At 44.5% G+C, this 25,446-nt stretch overlaps 1 protein-coding gene across 1 annotated transcript in view; it reads left to right on the forward strand.

Moving 5' to 3' along the window:
• The window catches only part of KLF12 (KLF transcription factor 12), a 271,098-nt gene that overhangs the window by 120,820 nt on the left and 124,832 nt on the right, over positions 1–25,446 (forward strand). Inside the window, exon 2 of the mRNA XM_088457310.1 lies at positions 12,501–12,587. Coding sequence (XP_088313436.1) covers positions 12,522–12,587 — 66 coding nt within the window. The 5' untranslated portion in view covers positions 12,501–12,521. The remainder of the gene's footprint in view (positions 1–12,500; positions 12,588–25,446) is intronic.

Here is a 25,446-nt window from a genome sequence, read left to right on the forward strand (position 1 = left end):
GGTCTGGAAATGGAACGTATTAGTTTAATGAATATGTATTGGTAATATAATCCACCGTTCTGTTATAACGTTTATACATATATTCATGACCACCAGTGCAGACACAACTGAGATGTAGATCCTAGAGCAATTGCATTGTAAGTGACTATACCGTAAATGACTAAACAAGATAAAAGAGAACACTGCAATAACAGCGGGGCTCTGATCCTATAAGGTAACTGATACTGGAACTTAATGATTGTATCATATGTGAATCTAAGGACTAATGTGCGTTCATAATTGAATAGCAGTATGTCCTGAAAGAGAGTATTTCTGGTCTATTTTATATTCCTGGAAGGTTATCTAGTGTGCAGAAAATAAGACACATAAAAACACAGTCACTTGGGAGATGTTGTCCATAAAACCAATTGTTTTTCTTTTTTTTGCCAGGCAATATGCCACATATGGAGTCAGTAGAAATATATATAAATAAAGATTGATGCATAATTGATTTGCTTTGGGAAATGTGTGGTTAGCCACAGCATTATAGCGTATTGAAAGATAGATGTCTGGTCTGGGGAAGATAACAATGTGTGCAGGGAAGTATTGAATTCCTCAAGATGTATTGACATGGTCGCTCCTTTTCCATTCCACTCTGACTATATGTCATTTGTTTTACATTACCCAAATCTCTGAGTAGTCCCCATACTGGGATTTGTAAAGATCATGCAGCTATTCCATTGAATACCAAGCTTCTTTCCCAACTGTCATTGAATGGATAAACAGTAAGAAACAAGTTAAACACAACATTGAGATAAATACAAAACTGTGAGCAAAGACAAAGGGCCTGATTTCAGCATGGATCACAAGTGCAAAAACGCATGCTCCCGGTCGATTGATGTGTTCTGCGCATGTGCGAACAGCCACTGCGATCGGACTGCGATTACAGCTACACAGACCCATCCCAGCGCGATTGACAGGAAGTTCCGTTTGGGGGTGGTGTCGGGGGGGAGGGTTCTTCATCGAAACACAGACGCCCCTGTATGTTTCAACGGCGTTACATGGGCGTGCATAATTAAGCCCCTGCGACGGCATATGCAGCCTGAACTCTAGATACCAACAGGAAGTTTAGTAGTTTGTGAGTGAAGTCTGATCTGCCTTAATTGTGTGTGAGGCTCCGATGGTACTCGATGGTACCGATGTATTCACAGACTTACAAGGTATTATGTGAGTAAAGGGAAGTGGGCGTCTTTATGTTGTGCTGCGGCGGCATTGCGATCGCAGTCATTTGCATAATTTTACAGCAGAACTGCGTACGCGCTTGCTTCCGCGATCACATTAGCAACCCTTGCTGAATCAGGCCCAAAGATTGAACTGGGCTTACACATTATATTCCTGGAGACATGGGGGTGAATTTACTAAAGTTTGATTTAAATCGATTTTGATTGATTTTAAATCGATCTAAATTGATGTTTTGTTACAGAGGCTAAATCGCACATTTACTAACATCTAAAGATCAATTTAAAAAAACCTGTCTTTTAGTAAATGTGCGATTTAGCTCCTGAAACACAAAATCGACATTTAGTAAATTCACCCCTTAGTGTTAGCCTCATGCTATCTATCTACAGAGTTGGACAAATAATGGTTGTCATGACAACTAAAAACTGACCTGACAACCAGAGATTGTCCCTTTCTAGCCTTAACCCTTTTGGAGACAGATTGTGAATGCTAACCCATCTGTGATACAGTGTTCTAGTACAGTGTGATAATACCCTCATGCTCCCATTGTCTTGAAAACTCCAGTGATGTCAGGACCAAGTTTGTACTTTAGGAGCAAATGCAGTTCTGGCAGCTGTAGTAGCACAGACCCTCATTTACTAACGAGTTTTATCACCAAAACGAGTGATAAATGTCACTGTGTATGATAAATGGTGCTCCAGCCAATCAGCTCCCAACTGTCATTTTTCTAACAGTTGACAGTTGGTAGCTGATTGGCACAAGCACAGAAGGACGCCGGAGGGTCTTCTGGGTCATAGACTGGAAGTCCCTCCATCGCAAAGGGCCGGTCTTACCGAGAGAGCGTTCCTTTGTGGTAATCGTCATGCATTCCGCCCTTAGTGTTGCAGCTGTGGTATTTCTCATATGCACCAAGACTCGGAATGTGATGTATTCCAGGGCTTGGATGCGGCGGGTAACGGAGAGAGGGATCCCTCTTAGCAACCCCCCGCCCGCACGGCGCATGTGTCTTTCTGCTTATAGACCCGGAAGTCCCGCACTCGCAAAGGACAGCTCTTACCGAGAGAGTTGTCCTTTGCGGTTTTTGTTCATGCATACAGGTGTAATTAACGCCAGCATGCATCCGAAGAGTGGTGGGTTGCATCGCATCCGAAATGCATCCTGTCCCAGATAAGAATAAGTGTTAAGTGTACAAGAGTGAGTAAGAACTAACAATTTGTATGGGAGAATCCTGATAACATAAAGATTGATTGCTGAGTTTGGGAATGAATTAGCTGAAGAAGCAAAAGTTTTCATGTCATTTAGTCCTGCACCATACAGAGCCGTGATTCCTGGCAATTATCTCCCCATCCTCTTCTGGGGGTGTGGGGGGCTACCCGAAACTTCCAGGAGAGTAGGTAAGTATGCCTAACAGCCGAGCGGATGGACAGGACATTGAGGTCCAATTTATGGTCCCTCGTTTAATATTTGGGACCAGTGACCCCGCTGGTGCCTACCTCCACTGTCTGGAGCCAGGGCCGTGAGCTACAGCTACGCCGTTCATTAGAGACCTTCCGCTACAGGTCGCAGCTCATATGTTGTACCATTGCGAGCCGGACATGTACCTCTGTTAAGTGGAACAGTCTTTCTTCCTGCCGGCATATTTCTTTGACCTCTTGGCACCAGGGCTGTAGAGAGCTGTGCTGGGCCCGGGTAATTTCAGGGGATGTGGCCTAATGTAAATAGGCGTAACCACGCCTCCTTAAAAAAAAAGGTAAATGCCGTGTGTCCCACAGCCAGGGGTAAATCAAGGATGTGGGGCAATCAGTGTAATCGCCCCCCTCCCCCTTCCGCACAGACAGAGGACTGTTGTTGATGATCAGCAGCAGCAGCAGCCTCCCTGGACTCATCATAGCCCAGTTGGGTAGACACAGGCTTCTGCCATTGATAGGTAAGGGCAGGGCTGCCGACAGCTCTGCCGGGCCCAGGTACAGAGCATGGCCAACCGGGGAGCAGGTGTCCAGGGGTGGGGGCGCAATTGCTCCACCCTCCCACATATAATGCAGAGAGATAACTGACTGCTGCTGCACCAGCCTCTCTCCCTAGCCTAACATGCAGCGTAACAGCAGTGTGTGTTCTGGGCTGCAGCACCAGTCAGTCCTCTCTCTCCCTGCATGAACTTAACAGCAGCGGTGTTACCCACTATCCCCCCCTAGATAAGGGGGGGGGGTTGTGCATGTGCAATTGTCAGGGGGATGTAGAGGAAGCCTTCGGATTCTTCTCCGTCGGCTAAATGCATATAGAAGCCAATAGGTTTCTATAGGTGGCATTGCCTGTTAGGCACAAGCTCTGGAAAGTTTTGCTTTCCAGAGCTTGTTGCATACCGGCACATCGCAGCCCCATAGACTTTTATAGGGCTTGCAATGCTAGTGGTCCACAGTGGATATCTCACAGCAGACCATTTTATCACCAATGAGTAACCACACGTATTGGTATACCTCCAAAAACTGCAGTTATCAGAGGTGTGGCTGCACTTGTACAACCCGCCCTAAATATGAAAAACCCTAAATCCCCTGTAGTTTGCAAATTAGACCAAAAGTTAAGTAACGCTACATACTACGTTTCAAAAGTAATTGGTTCCGCAGTAGAATCCAGTTAAGCTTTGTGTTTAGCAAATGGCTACAAAGTACTAAAAATCACATTAACCGCTAATCATATTCTAACAGTTCACTAAACCTGTCTTTTCTGAATTGTTCTTTGTGTATTCTTTTGTTTCTCCATCCTTTCAGCACAAGGTAGGATTAACTGTGTGCTCTCTAGCCTTGGCCCCCTTTGGGACATATAGCTGCATTTGCTCATACTTCTTTGTCTTCAGACTAGTCAGCCGTAGGGATGTTTTATTGCAGTGTGCCCATGATCTTGCAGTAAAACCTCAATGCTCTACTTAAATCACAAATAAAAAGGGCAATGTCCAGAACCAATATGCTGTTTAGTAAATATGGAACCAGCTTCCAAACCACTAAACAAACAGTGATTCTCTCTTACTCTTTTACTTTGTAAATCGCCAAATGCTTTTGAAAGAGCTGTAAGTTAGGCATATTGGGAAAAGTTTCGTATATATTTTGGAACGTTATCAATATTATTTATGCATACCTCACACAATAGGAAATTGTGACTTGGCCCCTAGGGGTTCGTTACTACAGTTGTGGTAGGAGTGCTTAGCCTAATTAATTGTCGCATGCAATGGATGCAGCTGCCTACGCGGCATGCAGCAGGGGAAATACCTCCAACAAATGGGAATATATGTGCTGACCGCGGACCATTTGGCAGGTATGATTTATATAGCACCAGCATTTTCCATAGTACTTCACCATCAGAGAATGTTTAATCAGTCACATCAGACTCCCTACTTGCCTCATTGGTCTTAGAGCTCTATTTATGAAACTTACTTGCCTCATTGGTCTTAGAGCTCTATTTATGAAACTGTGAAAAAGAGGGGTTATCACTACTACTCCCACCATATATAGTTACACTATTATTATTATCCTTTATTTATATGGCGCCACAAGGGTTTCATAGCGCCTTACAAAAAGTACATAAGCAAATGAGCACACAAGAAAACAGTATGTAACTGTACTAAACCATTAGATTGCGTTACCTGTACCCAGCAATAAGGGACCTGCAAAGCTGGAGAGCTGGATTCCTCTGGATGAAATCTATATGTGAATATGCCCCCAGTAAACCTGTTACTAGTCCTCCTTGACACATCATTAGACAGTAAGTGATAGGGAGAAGAGAAGCAATATTTCACCAGGTGCAAACCTGGGGTTTTATGGAGATGTTGCTATGGGCAACATCTCCACTTTTAAAAAGCCACACTTTAGTAAATATAACCACTGGATTAATAAATTACAGAGAAACTGCATTCTGTATGCACCAATGATAAATAGAGCCCTTAGGGCCCCAGGGGGTTATGTCATCCTTTCTGTATTTAACAAACAGCAGTCATCTAAGACTTACCGCTGTTTGTCACTGTATCGCTTTTGCCATCTTTAGATAGCGAGGGTGGTGCGGTCCCCATTGCTGGCATTGGGGACAGTGAAGCCTTCCAGGCACTCCTGGGTCCCTGCCGGGTTAATCACTCAGGCACATCAGCAGACTGACTGCCGCGCATGGGCATGACAGAGTAGTCAGTCGCTGGCAGCTATAGGCTGCCAGCAGCTGAGCAGAGAACGCCGATGACGAGGAGGATGTTGCTGGGTCAGTAATGATGTATACCAGTGGCATATGCGTTTGTATCACTGCAATACTAAACGAAATATGCCGCTGGTATTAAGGTTCATTAATATATGGAGCCCTTAGTCAGAAGACAACCTACAGTACCAGTATGTTTTTGCATTATGTGAGAAAACTGGAGCATGGGGAGAACATATAAACTTCTCACATTAACGTAGTGTGTTTATTAAAATGCAGTATTGAGGACAAATGTGCAGGATTGTTTTGCTTTGTAGTGTTATCTGATATATCTTTGTTACTCTTAACTTGTATTTTTCAATGTTTTATGAATGAGGGTGTTAAATATTTTTGCTTATGTACAGTAAATCCTGGAGCACCACTTATAGGTTTCTACTTATTACCTGTGTGCCACAGCCCAAGTGAATGTGGAAGCCACTGTGCTATGTAGCCTGAAGCTACAGTAACTGCTTCTAATAGAAGGAACAATAATACTTTTCCTAATTTAAGCTCTTCTACTAACATCCAGTTTCCCTATTTTGAGCAGTACAGATGCTGACTAGCAGTACTAAGGGGACTCCTATAATACTGAGATTCCACTAATAATGCTTGGGACGCGATGGTGCAACTCACAGAGCCGTAGCTAGTTACGGCCCTGGATGGAATAATTACAAAAAAATTCATAAACCATGACCTTTTGGTGATACTTGGGGATTAGGGTTAAGTACCCCTGCACTTGTGAATTAGAAGGTGAGACTCACTTGATTTAAAGTCTAGGATCAGTGGCAGTTCTAGGCACGGGCTAACAGGGCCATCGCCCGGAGCGCAGCCCTACCTGAACTCACCATTGCACAGCTGGCTCCAGTGGAGAACCCTGCCCCCACCCTCCCGCTGGCATTATTGGGTAAACGATTAGGGGGAGGGGGCGTGGCAGTGCAGCACAGGACAGCGCTGGGCGTAGGGAAGCCTAGCGCCGACCCTGTCTAGGATAATGCAACCAGTGTTTTTATGGTGATTAACAGTTTCATCAGGTGAATAGGTCTAACAATTACTGCTTCACCTGTGACAGACTGGAATAGAGAAATACATTTTTTATGGAGACTTACAGATAGTATTCCACCAATTTGCTGTTCTTCTAGGTGATAACTGTTTCTAAATCATGTCACCCATTAATGATCTACAAGTGATCCTTACACTTTTACTTGCCGTTAACTTAAGAACCTGCCACATGAAAAGCAAGACTGAATGTGCAGCCTTTCTCTGCTCCAAACTAATGGCTATTAAAATTACTAGACAAGTCACAAGAACTGCTGTAAAGTTGATACGCCTAGAAATAGGCCACAACCACTGTGCATAAAATAACACTGATTAGGTTCCATTTTTGTGGCAGTCTCCATCTCACACACTGGCTTTCACTGTTCTGACCTCATAACACTCTGAATATCATCTGTTTGCTTATAGAGTAAGGATATGCATTATTCTGAGCATGTAGCAGACTGTTTGGGAAAAACTAAATTACTTAAAACATGTATATTAACCTGTCCTAGGACCCCTGCCCACCCATTCACGGAAATAAAAATGTAAGCGGTAAATCATATAAACCTATAGATTTAATGGTACTTTCAACAAAATCAATGTTTAAATGTAAAAAACATGCCCCACCTCCCCCTTCCCTTAACACCATACCTTTGCATCCAAAAAAGCGGCGTGGCTTATGGAAAAGGGAGGGGAGTCTATGGCAAACTGGGCGGAGCCTCATGGCTTCCCCCGTTTTTTTTGTCACTTTGGTGGCGTGCTCAGCACTCTCCGAGATGCTGGGCAGCCCCCAGGCAGCATCTTTTCTCTTCCTGCATACCCGCTGCTCTGCTATGCAGAGCAGCTGTCCTTGCTCACCCCAACTTCCCCCCCCCCACCACGGGACACTGTGGTCCGCGGGTGGGGCAGCGGGACAGTCCCAGAAAAACGGGACTGTCCTGCTGGATGCGGGACAGTTGGGAGGTATGCTTTACCTGGCTCTGTGGATGCAGGTTGGGAGGTAGGTAGAGAATGCTGCTTGGCTGCTAATTCACAAACAGAGCGACTGGGGAGCATCTTTCTCTGCCTGCCTCTCTGCTGGCTGCCCTAATCATGGAGTGAGTGGCTGCATACTTCATGTAGATTCCCCAGACCCAGCCTGCCCCTGCTTGAAAGCCCCTAGAATCGTAGGGCCTGGAGAAGCTGTTCAGTGTGCCTAATATTATTAAGAAGTCCCTGTAGCCTACCCTGCCTCTGATGAGCCTTCTAGAAAACCGGAAGGACAAATCAGAGGTGACGGGCTAAAGGGCAGATGGAGTCGGTTCACTGGGGAATCAGAGACACTGCTTGTCTCTGATTCCCCAGTTTTCCAACTCCGGACAGATCTTGTGATTTCCACACTATCTGAAGGCTTCCCGAACAGTTGGAAACACTAGGGTCCCTACCATTCAGAATAACAAATGCATACAATCAGCTTCAAAGCAATTGCTCAAATTACTTGTAGTGCTCTTGATTTCTCCTTATTTTTACTTATTTTATTTTTATTTTCTCACTGTGTCTAAGAGGTCTGTTTACTAAGACTTAGGGCGTATTCAATTAGACGCGAAAAGCCATTTTCGGCAAAAAAGTTTTGCTGATGACATCATTTCACCAGGCGTAAAAGTATCTCCGTATTCAATCCAAATGGTTTTTACGGACGCGAAAACGCAATGCAATGTAATAGGCAAAAACGATTTGCCTATGAATAGAATAGGTGGTGAAAAAAAGTGCAGAATTGCAGTTTTGGGGTGCAAACGTTGGTAAACCACTCAGCATCCTTGGGACAGCCCCCCAAAACATAACTGTCAAAAAAAATCCTAAAAAAAAGAACACCCCAAAAAAGACTTTGAAAAAGGGGCGAAAAAAAAAATCAGGTCGGGTACAAACTTAAAAACTAGTGAAATAAGCTTTTAGGGTTCTGCAAGTATGGGGAGGTGTTTTTTTGATTGCAGGTGCTTGCTGAAGGTGCGTTTTTTAAAACTTCACTTTTGCAATTTTTAACCATGCTAGCACCCATTTTCATGTACCCCAAATTTGCTGGGACTAGTTATTTTCTCCAAAAAAACCTGCTAAATGCTATTCTTCACCACTTGTGCGAAGACGCTAATTAGCAGCTATTGAGAGCATTTAAGTACCCCAAATACCTTCAACAGGGCTATTCAGGGGCATCTAGATTGATCCCCAATGTTAGTGCATATTTTGGCGGGTGTCAGGCTGATTTCCCTAAATCTGACAGCACTTTCCGCCTGTTTGCGTTTCGCCGGGTCCCGTTTTCGTGTCCTTCTGGAATTTAATAGGGCGAAAAGCGGGGCCGCGCACTAAAAGTTTTCGCCTTCAAAACACGCAAAGTCGTCAAAAAGTACATTACGCTGACGGCTACAAAATTATCGCGGCTTCTGGAATACGGCCCTTAGATGGAGATAAGCTGAACAGAGATAAAGTCCCAACCAGTCAGCTCCTAACTCATTTTTCAAACACAGCCTGTGACGTGGCAGTTAGGAGCTGATTGGCTGGGACTTTATCTCTGTTCACTTTATCTCCATCCAAGGCTTAGTAAATAGACCCCCAACTGTTTAGAATGTATATGACATGCACAACACAAACTCCCTTAGGTCAGATATCCAGTGGTGCTTGATATTTATTTAAAACAAGTGCATTTAACATACAGTTGTTTTACTTTGGAGAGCTCACAGGAGGTCACACTTACCTACTCTTTCATAATGATGCGGCAACAATCGAATTTCATACAATCCTCCCAGACTCCAAGGCATACTTACCTACTCTTTTGGACATTGCAGGAGGATCAGAAATCTTCGGGTAGCCCCCCGCACACCCCGGCATAGTGTCCGGATCTCCCGCATCCCCCCATTTCCTAGTGAAGTGGGCAGGATGGGAAGTTAATTGGCGGGAATTGCAGCTCCGTATGAAGGGGGGGCTAAATGATGCGTAGACATGTAATTTAGCTCCACCCCTTCCTTGCGGTCCCGCAATTCGCAGCAGTTCACTCCAGTTCACTCGGCACTTGCTGGTGGTGATGTCATTGGCCGGGTCGGGCCGCCATTCTGAAAGGGGTCTCAGCCAGGTTGCGCCTGGGATAGACGCATGAACAATATCCCGGGTGCAACCCGGCATTGAGATGTGAAAGGGATATTATTATACCATGTTCACATTTTTTGTATTTTAATCTCTATATATTTATGACGATGGTTAGTGGTGTGTAAAATGGTATTTACTAGTAATTATGCTAAGATGAACATTTTAACAACAGTATAGTAAAACTATGTAGTCAGAGATCTTAGTTCAGGAAAATCCAGTAAGTCAATCATTTAATATGTACTATGAAAAAAGCTGTCTCCCTTTGCAGATGAAGCACTGATTCTAGATAGAAGTTTCCACGGACTTCTGGCAGTGTACAGTACTTCACATCCACCTGTACAGCATGCACTAACTAGGTTCCCAAACTCCGTCATTACGGTCCAGATTTTAAGGATATCCATGCTTGAGCACAGGTGATTTAATTAGTACTTTAGTCAATTTGATTTAAGCATTTGAACTCAGGCATGGGTTTCCTTAAAACCACGGAGTTTGCAAAACTCTGCACAGACTCCAATGAGCATGTGAGAGGGTGTCTGTAATTCATGTAAGAACCATAAAGTGAATTATACTGAAACAGTTCTTACATAATATGTTTAATAATATTTATTCTATACAACATTTCTTGCCCAATAAGCTTTGTTTACCTAAAATGATGTTTATCTAATTGTGTCTATGACAAGGAAATGCTTAGCTTAGATTGGGTTTTAAGATATTCATCTGCAGTGATTGAAAGTAAATTTAGTGGTTTTCACTACCTCCCTTTGCATGCTTCTTGTTCATTTTGGTTTGTCCATAATGATAACACGCCACACTATGATAATGTGCAACCTACAAAAGATAATATACCACACCGCTAAGGTATTGCATTTAGGGTATTATTATACATGAATATAATGTACAGGAGGACTTTGAGAGGAGATAATGACATTATAGAACAGAAACTAAAGCAATGGCCCTGTAGCCAAGTACAACTAGATCAAAATATGCTCCCTCACTCTTGGGGTCCTATTTATCAATCTTCTTTTTTTTTTTTTTTACTAAAATAAGGAGAAAACGGATGTTTTCATACCCATTTCACATAATTTTAGTATCACCTAAATGTACTAAAGGGCAATTGGAGTAGAATTTGCAAAATTCTACTCCAAGCCCTAATCATCGTATTCTTTTAGTAAGCAGATCGTTTGTCCCATATTTGTAATGGGAAATGATCTGCTTCAAATGTACCAAAATAAATTGTTCAAAAATACCAGAAGGGAGCCCTGTGATAACAACGCCACCTGGAGATGGCTCTAAGCAGAGTTTTCCCCACCTCACCTACTCTAACTCAGCCTACCCAAGGGAAAGCAGAGCTCCAGTAGGTTTCAGTGATCAGCCTTCGTGTCTGATAGACCGCAGGCTGATCACAGACAGAAAAAAAAACACTTACCTTTGTTCAGATGATCGGTGACTCAGTGAGCTCCTCTGTGACCTGGTCATCTGATCGATGTGCCTCGGCCATCTGAATGGTAAACAGAGATGCTGTTGAGTCCCAGTGCAGCCATGGAATCCAACGCCTCTGCAACATGCACGCTGCATACCTCCCAACATGACCCTCTCCAGGAGGGACACAATGTTCTGGTCCTGGACTTCCCTGGTAAGAGGTGGGGCTGCAGCACAGTCCAAAATTCAAATAGGGGAGACACACCAACTGTCATTGCACACGCTGGCAAACATCACTGGCTGGGACTCACTGGCAGTTGTTGTGACTCCCCTATTTGAATTTTGGGCTGTACTGCAGTCCCACCTCTGCAGCCTCCACCAATCATAAATTACCAGGGAAGTCCAGGACCAGAGCATTGTGTCCCTCCTGGAGAGGGTCATGTTGGGAGGTATGACGCTGTGTGCGGGCGAAAAGGGGATGTGCCCTAATTACTATAGGCCATGCCCTAAATTACGCTATTTGGGGGCGTGCCCGTATGGCACGCCTCCCATTTAACGTCAGGCTGGGGGCAAGCCCAGCACTCTGTCAGTAGCTGGGCTGCCCCCAGCCCTCTCCCTGAACTGAATGGATGCCGCGCGCATCTGGGGCCGGCACCACCGCACAGCTGCGGCGGTATGGGTGCCCAACCTCCCGACCACCGATGAGACACTTTGGCCCGTGGGTGAAACAGCGGGGCAGTGCCCGAAAAACGTGACTGTCCCGCTGAAATCGGGATAGTCGGGAGGGTTGCGCCCTCTACTGGTTGAATATGCCTCTAGCCGGCCCTGCGTCTTATTCGCACAGATATGTGAATAAGTAGCGAGAGCAGCTTCTGCTGATTAAAATGATATGCAGCATGCCTATGTTCTGTGTGCGACTGCGGGTGTATCTGCATGCGAAATGCAGATACACCCGCAGTCGCTCACAGAATATAGGCATGCTCATTATCATTTTAATTAGCAGAAGCTGCTCTCGCTACCTGTTCCCATCGCTGGGCGAATAAGACGCATTTGAAGGTAAAAAGTCACACAAAAGACACTACAGAGTCACCCCACAGCATGGCGCAACTAGAATGGCTGTTTAACGCTCATGGAGGCTAGATGTATGAGGACAAATCTGTACATAAACTGATATCTCAAATAATACAAATGTATTAAAATAGCAAATATCTGATACTGTATCTCTATACTCACCAGCTTGGAGAAATTAAGTTACAAACTACAAATGGATAGTGTGTGTAACTCGATGTCCTCTGGAACAATTTAGCCAGCTGATACAATATATCCACAAATATATATTTTTTGTGCTTCTTAAATGTTGAGAGATTAGGCATATTCTCTCATAGGTGTGCGGCAGCATCCATAATATAGACCTGCTATTGGAATATTTTCTGGCTGTTTGGCGCCAGGATTTTTTCTGTTGCTTTATTTGTATAACTGACTTGGACCATATTTTTCTCTTGTAGAACAGAAACTTTGAAAGCAGAATGTTAATGCTGGACGGGATGCCGGCAGCCAGAGTCAAAACAGAGCTATTGGAATCTGAACAAGTGGTAAGCAGACTTTGCTAGTTTATTTCACATGATCCAGCATCTTGTTTCAATGGTCAGTGTCAAATTGGAGGTTTATATTCAGTATGTGCTTTGGGCCTGATTCAGAGCCGCTCGTAAGCGGCCGCTCGTTCGCTCCGAGCGATGTTTGCCCAACTGCGCATGCGTACGGATCGTTATACGCATGCGCGAACCAGTCAGTGCGGTTGAAATTCATGTGCTCGCAAAATAGCGAATGCCTGATAATTTGAGTGACAGAAAGAGGCGTATGTGGGTGATAACAGGGGAAGGTGCTTGAAAACGGGGAGTGGAGATCCGAACGCAGGCGTGCTTAAAGGTCAAAATGGGCGTTTTAGGGGTGTGCATAATTAATACAGGAGCGTCATTGACCACGTCACTGGGTTATTTTATAGCCAGAACTGCTCGCAAGATTGTAGTAGCAAAAACCAACTACAAGAATAGCGAGCAGTTCATATGCTGGTCGATGTACTCGATTAATCTAATAAATAGCGGACATGACGTAGGATGCGAGCGGCCAGGGGGCGTATTTTTCCAAAAAACGGCCGCAAGTTTTGTTCGCTCGTTCAGACCTAGAGGCGTGAACAGACCGCAAAGAGCGAACGGTTCATTTGAATAGCCACCCCTAATTGCATCCGGCTCTGAATCAGGCCCTATGTCCAGCACTTATTCTGTGTATGTCAGATCCCCAGCCATGTAATTTGTTCAATGTCAATGGATTTGAAACTATTTGTGAAACAGCTACTAATGGTATATTGGCTGTAAAGACCAAAGGCTTAGCATGACATCATTATTATTATTAAACCTTATTCATAGGGCGCCACATGTAGTCCGCAGCGCTGTACAGACGACAAAACAGTAAGACAGCACAGGGTAAAACAGTACAGTACAATACAGTGGACAAGTAACAATTAGCACTACAAATCTCAACACAGCACTGATGCAAGGGGAAATATTCAGCTTAAGCTGAAACCTGTAGTTATTAGTATGGGGGCAGATAATGGGTCTAGGCTGTAGGAGTGCAGTTTAGACAGAGAGCCCAAGGAGGAGGTGTAGAATGTAGCTGGTGTGCAAGAGAAGTAGGTAATGAGACAGGAGGGAGGAGGGCCCTTCTCATGGAGGTTACAGTCTAAAGAAGCCATGGCACCAGGAGCAAGCACATGATACAGCAAAACACACACACACACACAAACACACGGACACACACACACACAGCCACACACGCTGCTGCTGCTGCTACTACTACTGCTACTATCAGGGGCGTAGGGAGGGCGGCTCCAGGGGAGCGCAAGCTCCAGATGCCTAAAAGTTTAGAGGGCGTGGCGCAGCCTTACTCTGGCGCGGAACCTAACCCCCAACACCCGTGGATCACAGCTGTCGGTGACAGTCCAAGCCACGTAGGCTTCCACACTCTGCGCTCCCGAGTCGTGCGTGTGACGTCACGTGCGACGTCAGGCGGGGGCGGAGATTAAATGGGACAGAGAGTCTGGAGAGAGGAGTCGCACTGATAGGAGGAGTGCTCTGGCTGGACTGACAGCCAGGGAGCACAAGTGTGCTCTGACTGGACTCAGGGCCGGATTATAGGCGGGGTGGTCCGGGGCCCCCACACTGCCTCAAATATTGGCCGGAACCTGGCCACTCTGTCCTCTTCCGGGTGGCTTACAAGACATCACTAATCACACTTGTCTCACTGATACAGTAGATTGGTGGACCCGACAGACTATAGAAGCCCTGCCCCCTTGCTGTCATAATACCGCGATTCGCGGGTGTATGGGTAGGGGGTGGGGCCTAATAGCGGAAGTGCCCACCCCCATCAGAAAGCTGCTGCAACAGGTACTGTTCTGTCCCTCCCTCTCTGCCTGCCCCTTCCTCTCCCTCTCCTCCTCTGTCCTCTCCTCCCTCTCTGTCTCCTTCCCTCCTCCTCTCTCCCTCACTGTCGCTTCCTCCCTTTCTCCCATTCCTCCCTCTCTCTCACCCTCTAACTCACTCCATGTCCCTCTGTCCCCTCCTCTCTCCTCCCTCCCTCTTTCCGTCACTCTCGCCATCTCTCACTCAGGGTAACTGAGCTGTAATGGCAGCCAGTTATCAGCATCAGTCCGCAGATACAAGCCTGGTCGTGGCGGCAACCTCCCTTAGGTAGGGGCTCTGCATGGTATGGGGGAGGGATTGAGGGCTGGTCGATTGCTGCTGGGGAAAAGGGGTCCGCTGGGTGCTGTGGGGGTGAAAGGAGAGCTGCTGTGTACTGGGGGAAGGGGGTACTCTGGGTAATGCACATTGTGGAGGGGATGGGTGTGGGTGGGAATGGATGGAAAGGTGCTGTGCACTAGGGGAAGGGGGATCTGCTGACGCGCTGCATTCTGGGTAGACCCGGATGCTGGGTCAGACAGCCGGGAGCGTAGCACTTGTCAGCACAAGATAACAACTGCAGCAGGACAGAGAAATCATGTCCGCTATGCTGCTGGGAGTTGGTTCCCAGCTGTGTTGCGGTCATGAAGTAGTATGCTGCCATCAGTTAGTGGAGAGTCCAGTGGCAAGGTAAGGGGCATAGTGGGAAAAAAAAGTGGGAGGCACATATAGAAACCGTTGTAATTACTACACCGTTCACCTGATTTGGATGTAATTACCCTCAAATTAAATCTGAAAGTCTGCAGTTAAAGCACATCTTGTTTGTTTCATTTCAAAGCCATTGTGGTGGTGAATAGAGGCCAAAATATGAAAATTCTGTCAATGTCCCAATATTTATGCACCTGACTGTAGCTAGGTACATATTATAAGATTATCAGTCCAATCAGGCTGGTTGGAATGAAAACCTGGTAATGTATGGAAACAAATGACAATCCGCCATTGTCTCCCAAATGCTGGAAAACAGACAAAAATATTAGTTTGAACAAACTGGTTAAATTAAACTGATTTACCAATTTGTCTGAACAACCTTTTTTGTCTGTTTTCCAATGGTTTGGAGCAAATGGTTTTGCTCCCATACATTACCATGGCTTTCTTGCAACCAGCCAGATTGGACAGATAATCTTATAGTGTGTACCTGGCTAAAAGTATAATCAGGTGTGTCGGATTCATTTTATGTTCGGGGGGGAAGGCAACATAAAATCGTTCCAATGCCCCTGCTTCCTCCCTCCCTCCCTCCCTCCCTCCCTCCCTCTCTCCCTCCCTCCCTCCCTCCCTCCCTCTCTCTTACCTGTTGATGAGAGCAGGAACTTGAGTGATGGCTGCCGACAGTTAGGGACTGTGCTTTGTAGCAATAGGCTGTACAGCCCCATTGCTATAAAGCACAGCCACTGGTTGTCTGCGGCCACCGCGCCTTTCTAATGTTTGGGGGGGCTGGCTTGACCCCCCCCATGTCAACACCCATGAGGATAATAAAAATATTTTATATTATAAACATCTAAAAATAGTGATTAGTAACACATCATACTTATAACAAATACCTGATGAATATACCACAAGAGACACCTCTATACTGATCCCGGTAGGAAATAGACCAAAAGCAATAAATGTGCATAATATAGTTGTCCCAAATGAGCTGATTTTTCAAGTTGAGAGCAAAACAACTCCATGGTAGCACAAAAAGCTTTTACTACTTAATAGGATAATTACCGTAAAGTGTTTGGTGAAATACGCACCAGGAACAAAACAGACCTCCAATTGTAAATATACTGTAATGATGAAAAAGTCAGACAGATGGTAAATTCCACTTACCGCCAGATGTGTGAGGCTGCTGACCACCAAATGTATAAAGTCCTCTTTACCCCCATGAGGGTGATTCTCTTTTAGGGGGCGCTGTATAAACTCTAGATATCTTGATAAATCACAGTCCACGACACATGAAGTATGGAGTAAAATAGATAAGTGTGTCATATAGGCCAAATGCAGAACATAGTATAGGTCAAATGTGGAACATTCCATGTAAGCTCAATAGGGTAATTGTGAAGAGCAATATAAAGTATCCGGAGTTTACTCAGGGGTCCATAATACATAAATATTTAGGAATTTTCCAAGACTTACTTTTGGTGGTTTTTAAAACTGCCTATATCAAGGCCTGGAGGCTGTTACTCTGACGTATACGTAATATAATATTGATCAACATCTTTAAATGGTGGCAGAGTGAGAGGGGATGTAGGAGGGCAAATCACAAGCCGCAATCTCCTACTCCTTCCTGTAAGGGAAAAGTAAGTACAATAGGAGAAATGTCTATATGAAGCAGACCTTTAGGACTAGGGGTAATGGCAACTTAGTGAATTACTTTCCTTGGTAGTGTTGCAGCTTTAAAAGAGCTTATTGCCAGTCATCAGAGGCGTAGAACATTTAATAGTGAGGCAGTTGAGGCATTATGTTCTTAGTGAATACATACATTTTATTCCTTTTTGTAGGCTTGATGTTGGGCAAGAGAATGCGTAGCTTTAGTCTCTCACAAGGGAAGAAACAGCAAGTTCCTCTAATTTGGTCCTCCCTAATAAAACTCAGGGATATGTACTATGTCTTTAAGGAAGTTGCACAACATTTTTTACTGAAACATTTACCAACTTGCATTAAGCCCTTGAGGCTTGGAGTCTTTACCTCCCCACTCCTAGGGTCAGATTAAAAATGGGGCGAGCAGGACCATAGCCCCAGGCCTCCACATAGGCCCATCATCATGACAGCATGATGATGACCAGCTGGATACATGGTCAGGAATAAATCATAGTTATTAAGATTGTATTTCTATTTTCCTCACAAAGGCCATTCTAATTTTACATATTTAGAAAGACATTGGAACTGATATGGGACATGGCACTGGCCACACTCACCCACATACATCTCCCGGAAGTCGCTGGAATTTTCACAGAGATCAGGGGTCCTTGAGTAGGGGGCGAGGCTCAATGATGCAATTCTAAAGAAATAGCGTCATTTGGGGCTTAATGATGCTAAACATCAGGCCCTGCCCCCCATCGCCGCCCACCTGCTTCCTCTCCCCAGGCTTCTCCCAGGAAGAAAAATTAAAAGTAGGCAAGTATGACCCAGAAGCTCCTCCTCTTCTCTCAATAGACCCTTGATCATTTCCATGTATGATTTATTACACTGTTCATATACAGTTATAATCAGCAGCGGCTCTTGTCCTCTTACCTGAGGGGGGCTGCCGCTGCTTCTGGTTGGGCCATGGCCTGCCGGGTCCCGGTGCCTGCGCAATAGATTCCAATGGGAAGCCATCTCCAGTCACAGTGTAGCCAGTGCAGCTCACTGAAGTGGAGGATTTTACTGGGAGGGCTGCAGTACCGCTGGCCCTAGGTAAAATCCGCCACTGGTTATAATACATTTATATTGCTGCTTAAACAAAATGTATTAAATTGACCAATAAAAGGTTACCGGGAGTGATGCTGTCAGCTGTAAAAGGGGCTAATTTAGTTCGGGTGTGGTATAAAAGGTTGACAGTATAAAGATCGACATTCAGCAGGTCGACTGGTTCTGTGTATCGACAGGGAAAAGATTGACATGTAGACCTTTGTCCTGTAGACATGGATTTATTTAGGTCGACAGGGTTAAACAGTCGACACCATCAAAAGGTTGTCATTTAACATGTTGACACTAAAATGTGTCAACCTTCTGAATGTCGACCGTTTTTTTATTGTCGACCAAACAACTGGTAACCTTTAGTTCACCGGTTTTCACATGCTTCATGTGTAAAAACACAGTACTATAACTTCACACCATTCTATTCATCTTTTTGTGGTTTTGCAATGAAAAAAGAAATCTATAGGACAAGCCCAAAAGTCCTTGAAATACAAATACAGTATAAGTTTCTCTATTCATTCCAGATTAATTCATCCCGTGAGAGTTTACAAGAGCTAGTTTCTCAGCAGCACAGTGTAGTGATGTGAGGCTCTTGTCAAACGAATGCAGGAAAATTTGTGCTTCATACATCCAATTTATGTATAATGAATGGGACCTTACATATTGTGTATTAAAATGTCATGGTGCAATCAATGTACTCCGATTTAGCTAGGAAAACTCTAAAATGTGCGTCTAATTGGTTTCTGTAGAGATGATAAGGCCGATTTGCTTGCCAGATTAAGCAAATTATCTATCATGAGCATTTCAAGTTTAGGAAATACAGAAAAGGAATAAGACTAGTTTTATTATTGTGATGCATGCATGAACAATCTCTTTAAAAAAAACACCTGTTCCATAAACTCCCTCCAATTACTGTAGAATCTTGGCCGAATTTTACCTTGGTTACAAATAAAAGTTGACGTACAAACAGCGTCGGAGTTGGTTTTGAGGAGGCAGAGACATACTGTACATGCACAGTTCTAGGGTGGGATTGTGTTTCCATGGAAACAAAGAAGTTCTTTAGCTGGAGAAAATCTCCAATGACGAATGGGTGGGAAGCAATTAAATAAAAGCATATTAGAGGAAAGCACACAGTTTTATTAAGCTGCATTGCATTTGTGAATTAAAGCAGAAATTCAACATAAATCTTATGTATGTACTTCAACATAATGAAGTCAATATTTGAAAGTGTTTAGATTCATTTAATAGTTTATTTCTTAGAGTAGTTCAGAATAAAATGAGAAGCCTGACATATCTGTGGAACACACCTACCTGTAGTATGGGTGTTAAAAGTGAGTGCTGCACACGGTATGTCATTCAGGTCCTTTTGGTATCCTTCAGAAAATGCAGTATGGAACTAAACAATTATTGCCTAGTGTGTACTGTGCATATTGGCCGTTTTCGGGATCGTTTTGGTCAGTCAGAATTGGTCTAGTTGTTTCCATCATTGGGCAGTATCTTCTAGTCTGTACCCAGCTCTATATCTGCTTTTATTGTTACCCTTACGAACAATGGGGAGGATGTACTATAGCGGCACACATCATTACACTATAACTCTTCCTGTTTTGCCTATTTACCGAGGAAGCACTACTGATGAGATGAATATCTCATCTCCCTTCCCCCCCCCCGGCGATCCCTGTCTGAGCACGCAGAGCATCAGCCTAGTGCTGATGCTCTGTGTCTCCCTTCATGATCAGCTCCTATGGGCATGTGCAGGATTTCGCAAGCATCGCAAGATGTCACGTGCAGTCCCCGGATCCGGCAACCACCGCAGCAGGGACATAGCTGTCACTGCTGTGGTGATAGGGCAACGACAGTTGCAGCTGTCGATATCAATAGCTGCAGCTGTCGGAACGGTCAGTGCCACTGACCGTTCATACTTTGCCCTGCACATCGGCGTTACTTTCTTGTCGATAGCAGCGCCAATAATTTTGGGTACTCCAAAGTTTTCCAGCTACGATAGTATTTTCAAAATAATCGGCCTCAACTAGAATCAGTATAGTTACATAGGGCCCTATTTACTAGTGTGATATTTCTGACTAAATTCACATTGCGAATTTAGGAAATATCACAGGAATTTATCAAAAATCCCTTGCAGGGACAGAGCTTGCGAATCCCGTTCGCACACTTATCCCTGTATTTTTAGGAAAAAATACAGTGAGAATGTGTCTGTGCATGTGCCGCCGGATACCGCAACCACCCCCCGCAAAACCCCAACCCCCGCTGCTCCAGTGATGTCCTCTGGTGCTCTGGTCTCCTGGCTCCTGCACTGTGACCCCGGCCAGCTGCTGTATGCAGAGGACAACACTGGAGCACCGATCTCCGTTCCCTGGTTCAGGTAAGTTTTTTTTTTTCTTTATTTATTTTTTGGCAGTGATCAGCTTGTGGTCTGTTTAGACCACACAGCTGTTCACTGGGGCCCGGCTCTGCTCTGCCTGGTAGAGCAGAGCAGGAGTCGGGGAACCGGTGGAAACCCTGGATAACGCCATCTCCAGGTGGCGTTATTATCACAGGGCTTCCCCCGGTATTTTTTCACATTTTATATTTAGTATATCTGGCCAGATCACATTTCCCATTACAATTATGGGAAATGCAATCTACTTACTAAAATATGTGATAATTAGGGTTTGGAGGAGAATTTTACAAATTCTACTCCAATTCCCCTTTAGTAAATTTATGTGATACTAAAAGAATGTGACATGGGTGTGAAAACTCCCCTTTTCACTTTATTTTAGTAAAAATAATGTTAATAAATAGACCCCATAGAAACATAGACCTTGATGGTAGATAACAACCACTTGGTCCATCTAGTCTGCCCTTTTAGAATATCAGGGTTAGGGTTGGGGTATTAGGGTTAGCCATTTAGCCCATCTAGTCTGCCCCTTTTTTAACCTTAGGGTAACCTCAAACCCTTTTTAATCCTTAGTTCTTTGTATGTATAGTCTTATGTCTATACCAGAGGTTCCCAAACGTCAAGCCCTGGAGTGCTTTCGGCTCTAACAGAGCCGAGAGCACTCCCACTGACATCAATTGTGATGTCAGTGGGGCCGGCCCCAGACGGTAGGCGTTCCCAACGCCTCCTTCTGGGCAGCCACGCCCTCCACCAAAGGGGGCGTGCTGTCACTCACCATCGACAGCATGCCCCCTTTGTAGCGAGACCCGGAGCGACGGCTTGCCCGTCACTATCCGGGTCTCGCGCATGCGCACTGGCCCAACATCGACCCGCTTGCGAGCGCTCAGCACTCGCGAGCGGGTCTGAATTAGGCCCTTACTTCCCGCCAGTCTCAATCCATGTCCTTGTGTTCAAATTCTCCTCCTCCTTTGGAGAATGTTTCCCTCCTTTACCTTTTTCAAACCCTTGATATATTTGAAAGTTTCTATCATGCCTAACCCACGACTCTATGCTTCTTCCTCACTATCTAGCCCATCTGTGTCACCCCTGTTTGTCTGACTCTCCCCTTAGAATGTAAGCTCTCGCGAGCAGGGCCCTCTTCCCTCACGTGCTTCTTCTTGCCTGACTTTTACTTTCATTTACAATGGCACCTAAAATTTGGTTACTGACACTCTGCTGCTTATCTAAGTATTTTCAGCATTGTTTATAAATCATGTACTTGTCCTGCATTGTCTGTACTGTTAATAACTGTTATCTTGTGTGCTCATTGTTTCTGTACATTGTAAGGCGCCGCGGAACCCTTGTGGCGCCATAGAAATAAATGATGGTAATAATAATAATAATAATAATCATGCCTTCCCCTTTCCCTTCTCTGCTCCAAACTACTGTGTACATTTTAAGATCTTTTAGCCTTTCCGGGTAAGTTTTGTGATGTAGGCCATGCACCATTTTAGTTGCCGTTCTTTGTACAGTCTCTATTCTCTAATGTATTTATATCCTTCTGTAGATATGGCCTCCAGAACTGAACACAGTATTCTAGATAAGGCTGTGCCAATACAGGGGCATTATTACTTCTTTCTTTCTGCTACTGATTCTTCTCCCTATGCAGCTAAACATTCTATTTTGCCTTTCTCATAGCTTTGTTACATTGCTTATCTGCCAAGTCACCTGAAATAGTGACTCCTATATCCCTTTCCTCCTCAGTAGTTTCCATTATCGTGCCGTTTATACTATATTTAGCCTTTGGGTTTTTAAAACCTAAGTACATGATTTTAAGTTTTTTGGCATTAGACTGCAGTAGCCACACTTTTAACCATTCCTCTAGTCTACCTAGATCATCAATCATTTGTTTTACCCTTCCTGGTGTGTCTACCCTAGATTTAGGGTTTGGCATTGGGGTTAGGGTATTAGGGTCAGGGTTGCCTACCTTTAACATTCTCTTCCCGGGAGAAGCCCGGGTAAGAGATGCAGCAGGGGGCCGACGGGGGCGGGGCTTGACGATTCGCGTCATTAAGCCCCGCCCCCTCGCAGTAAAATTGCCGCGATTGGGCACAATTTACATAGGGGGCGGGGCCAAATGCTGTGATTCATGCAGAATCACAGCTTAAACCCCGCCCCCTTCACGGAGACCCGCGATTGCCGTGGGTATTCTCCTAATTCTGCCCACTTCACTAGGAAGTGGGCAGAATGCGGGAGAAATGTCTACCCTTCCGGGAATGCAGGGGGTTACCCGAAAAATCGGGAGCCTCCCGCGAAAACCGGGAGGGTAGGCATGTATGATTAGGGTTGGGCTTTATAATTAGGGTGAGCATTGGGGTTGGGTTATGGTTGTTAAGTTATTATTGTTAGGGTATTAGGGTCAGGGTGAGGGTTGGGTTAGGGATGCTCTACGTCCTGGATTACAGGGATTGTACAAGATTTGGGGAATATGCCTCAGCATCCCAGAAATCGAGGTGCAGGGACTGTGAGTGAGTCATCCAATGGTGTGCGGAGAGCAGGGAATAGGGCCCCGGCCTACAGCAACATTGAGAACAGTGGCAGGTGGTTACTCACGGTTAGGTCCCCGTGGTCCAGAATGAAGTGCAGGAACTGTAGGGGATGTAAAGACTTAAACCAATTAGAAGTGCAGTAAGCAAGTGTTATTGCCTAGCAATTTCCTAGCAATGGGTTTAGTAAGTAGTGTCCAGGATATGGAGAAAGCATGTGTTTGAATTGGAGGGAGGCCAAAGCGCAGTTTCTTCAAAGTAGTTTTACAGTAGCAGAGATTTGCTGACTGTTTTCCTCCTGTATAACTCTTAATAATGCTTTAAATGTAATGACACTTAGAAAATAAAAACACTTTGAATAAGAAAAAAATACAGCAGCCCGTACACACTAATTAATAAATAGCGGTATAGACATGTGTGCTGTAAATAGTATTGGGCCTTATTCAGAGTTGTACACTATGCCGAGTGCATAACGGTGGGGTTCATTCTGATCGAAATGAAATAGCACACACATGTGACCAATATGAGTGAGTACAAATGAACACACTTTATTTACAAGTAACAAACAAACAATAAACAAACAACATACAAAGTATACTGTATACTCAACTTTTGTCTATGTATTCAGATGACACCGGTAAATCATCATCTTCAGCATAAGATGTACTTCATCTTATCTTCTCTCTGGGGAGCCCATCGTTTCACAACACCCAGATAATTCAATATACATTGGCAGCACCTTACTGCAGACTCAGGTCTACCATGAGCTAATGGGTCCTTTGTGTACCTCTGGTTTATATACCCTAGTCTGGGGTGTTGGCTTTCCGGATATTAAGCCCATATCAGTTACATACAGTGCTAGGTATCAAGCACTCATTGGTCCAGCATAGCATTGACCAAACTTATCTCTCTTGCACATGCTCTGTAAGGACTAAGATATTACCAGACAAAGACATACATTAATGACGTATCCTAGTATGTATGGAGATGAACTGTTTCAAAGCTCCTTTGTGTGTAGAGTCTGGACATCACTGCTAATTACCCATAATGTTTAGCATCTCTACACATCTTAGAATGGAAGGTGGCTATCTACTGATAAGAACATAGAAGCTATGAATGGCTCATTATACTTCTACTAAAAGCAGTGGCAGGTAGGAGCTAGGCCTCAATATTTATGTCTTCTTTGACCCCATAAGGTCATTTGACCATTCTATGGAAAAACAGCAACTGTATTAAGACAATCTCATTTCAAACCTCAAGAGGCCTAGCAAGGGGTATATGTGTTTGTAACTTATAACTTATATAAATTAGGGGTGTGTACCGGCCACTTTTCGTGTTTTGTGTTTTGGTTTTGGATCTGGATTTTTCTTCGTGTTTTGGATCTGGATTGGTTTTGCCAAAACCACCCTTCCGTGTTTTGGGTTCTGGGTTTTGTGTTTTGGATCTGTATTTTTTTTTTAAAAAGCATAAAAACAGCTAAAATCACAGAATTTGTGGGGTTTTCTGCTCCTATGCTATTATTAACCTCAATAACCTTAATTTCCACTCATTTCCAGTCTATTCTGAACACCTCACACCTCACAATAGTGTTTTTATATCCAAAAGGTTGCACCGAGGTAGCTGGATGACTATGCTAAGAGATACGAGTGGGCGGCACAAACACGTGGTCCATCTAGGAGTGACACTGCAGTGGCAGACAGGATGGCAGTTTGAAAAACTAGGCCCCAAACAGTACATAATTCAAAGAAAAAAAAGAGGTGCAAGATGGAATTGTCCTCCCACCCACCCTTATGTTGTATAAACAGGACATGCACACTTTAACAAACCAAACATTTCAGCGCCTGGGTCTGCCACACGACTGTGGCTGAAATGATTGGTTCGTTTGGGCCCCCACAAAACAAGCTGGCAATTAATCTGTCCCTGCACAAACTGGCTCTACGGAGGCAAGATGTTGTCCTCATCCTCCGATTCCTCACCCTCTTCAGTGTTGTGTACATCCTCATCCTCACAGAGTATTAATTCGTCCCCGCTGGAATCCACAACCACAGGTCCCTCTGTACGTTCTGGAGGCTGGTCTCCCTGGAAGAGTTGATAATTCATTTAATGAACATCATCTTCTCCACATTTTGTGGAAGCAACCTCCTACGCCTTTTGCTGACAAGGTTCCCGGCTGCACTAATCACTCTTTCGGAGTACACACTGGAGGGGGGGCAACTCAGGTAAAATAGAGCCAGTTTGTACAGGGACCTCCAAATTGCTTCTTTTTCCTGCCAGTACAGGTACGGACTGTCTGACATGCCTACTTGGATGCTGTCACCGATGTAATCCTTTAACAGACAGACGCGTGCTTGTCGCTGCTGCTTTAAGGATGCAGGTGCGGCTACAGCCCACACATTTCACAAAGACAGAAAAAAAATAATTTTTTTTTTTATTGTTTGTGGAGCGCACTTTGAGGGTTACACCACCCTTTAACAGACAGACGCACGCTTGTCGCTGCTGCTTTGAGGATGCAAGTGCGGCTACAGCCCACACAATTCACAAAGACAGAAAAAAAAGAATATTTTTATTGTTTGTGGAGCGCACTTTGAGGGTTACACCACCCTTTAACAGACAGACGCACGCTTGTCGCTGCTGCTTTGAGGAC

Source organism: Taudactylus pleione, unplaced genomic scaffold, assembly GCF_031769625.1.
Source record: "Taudactylus pleione unplaced genomic scaffold, aTauple2 ptg000041l, whole genome shotgun sequence".
NCBI lineage: Eukaryota > Metazoa > Chordata > Amphibia > Anura > Myobatrachidae > Taudactylus > Taudactylus pleione.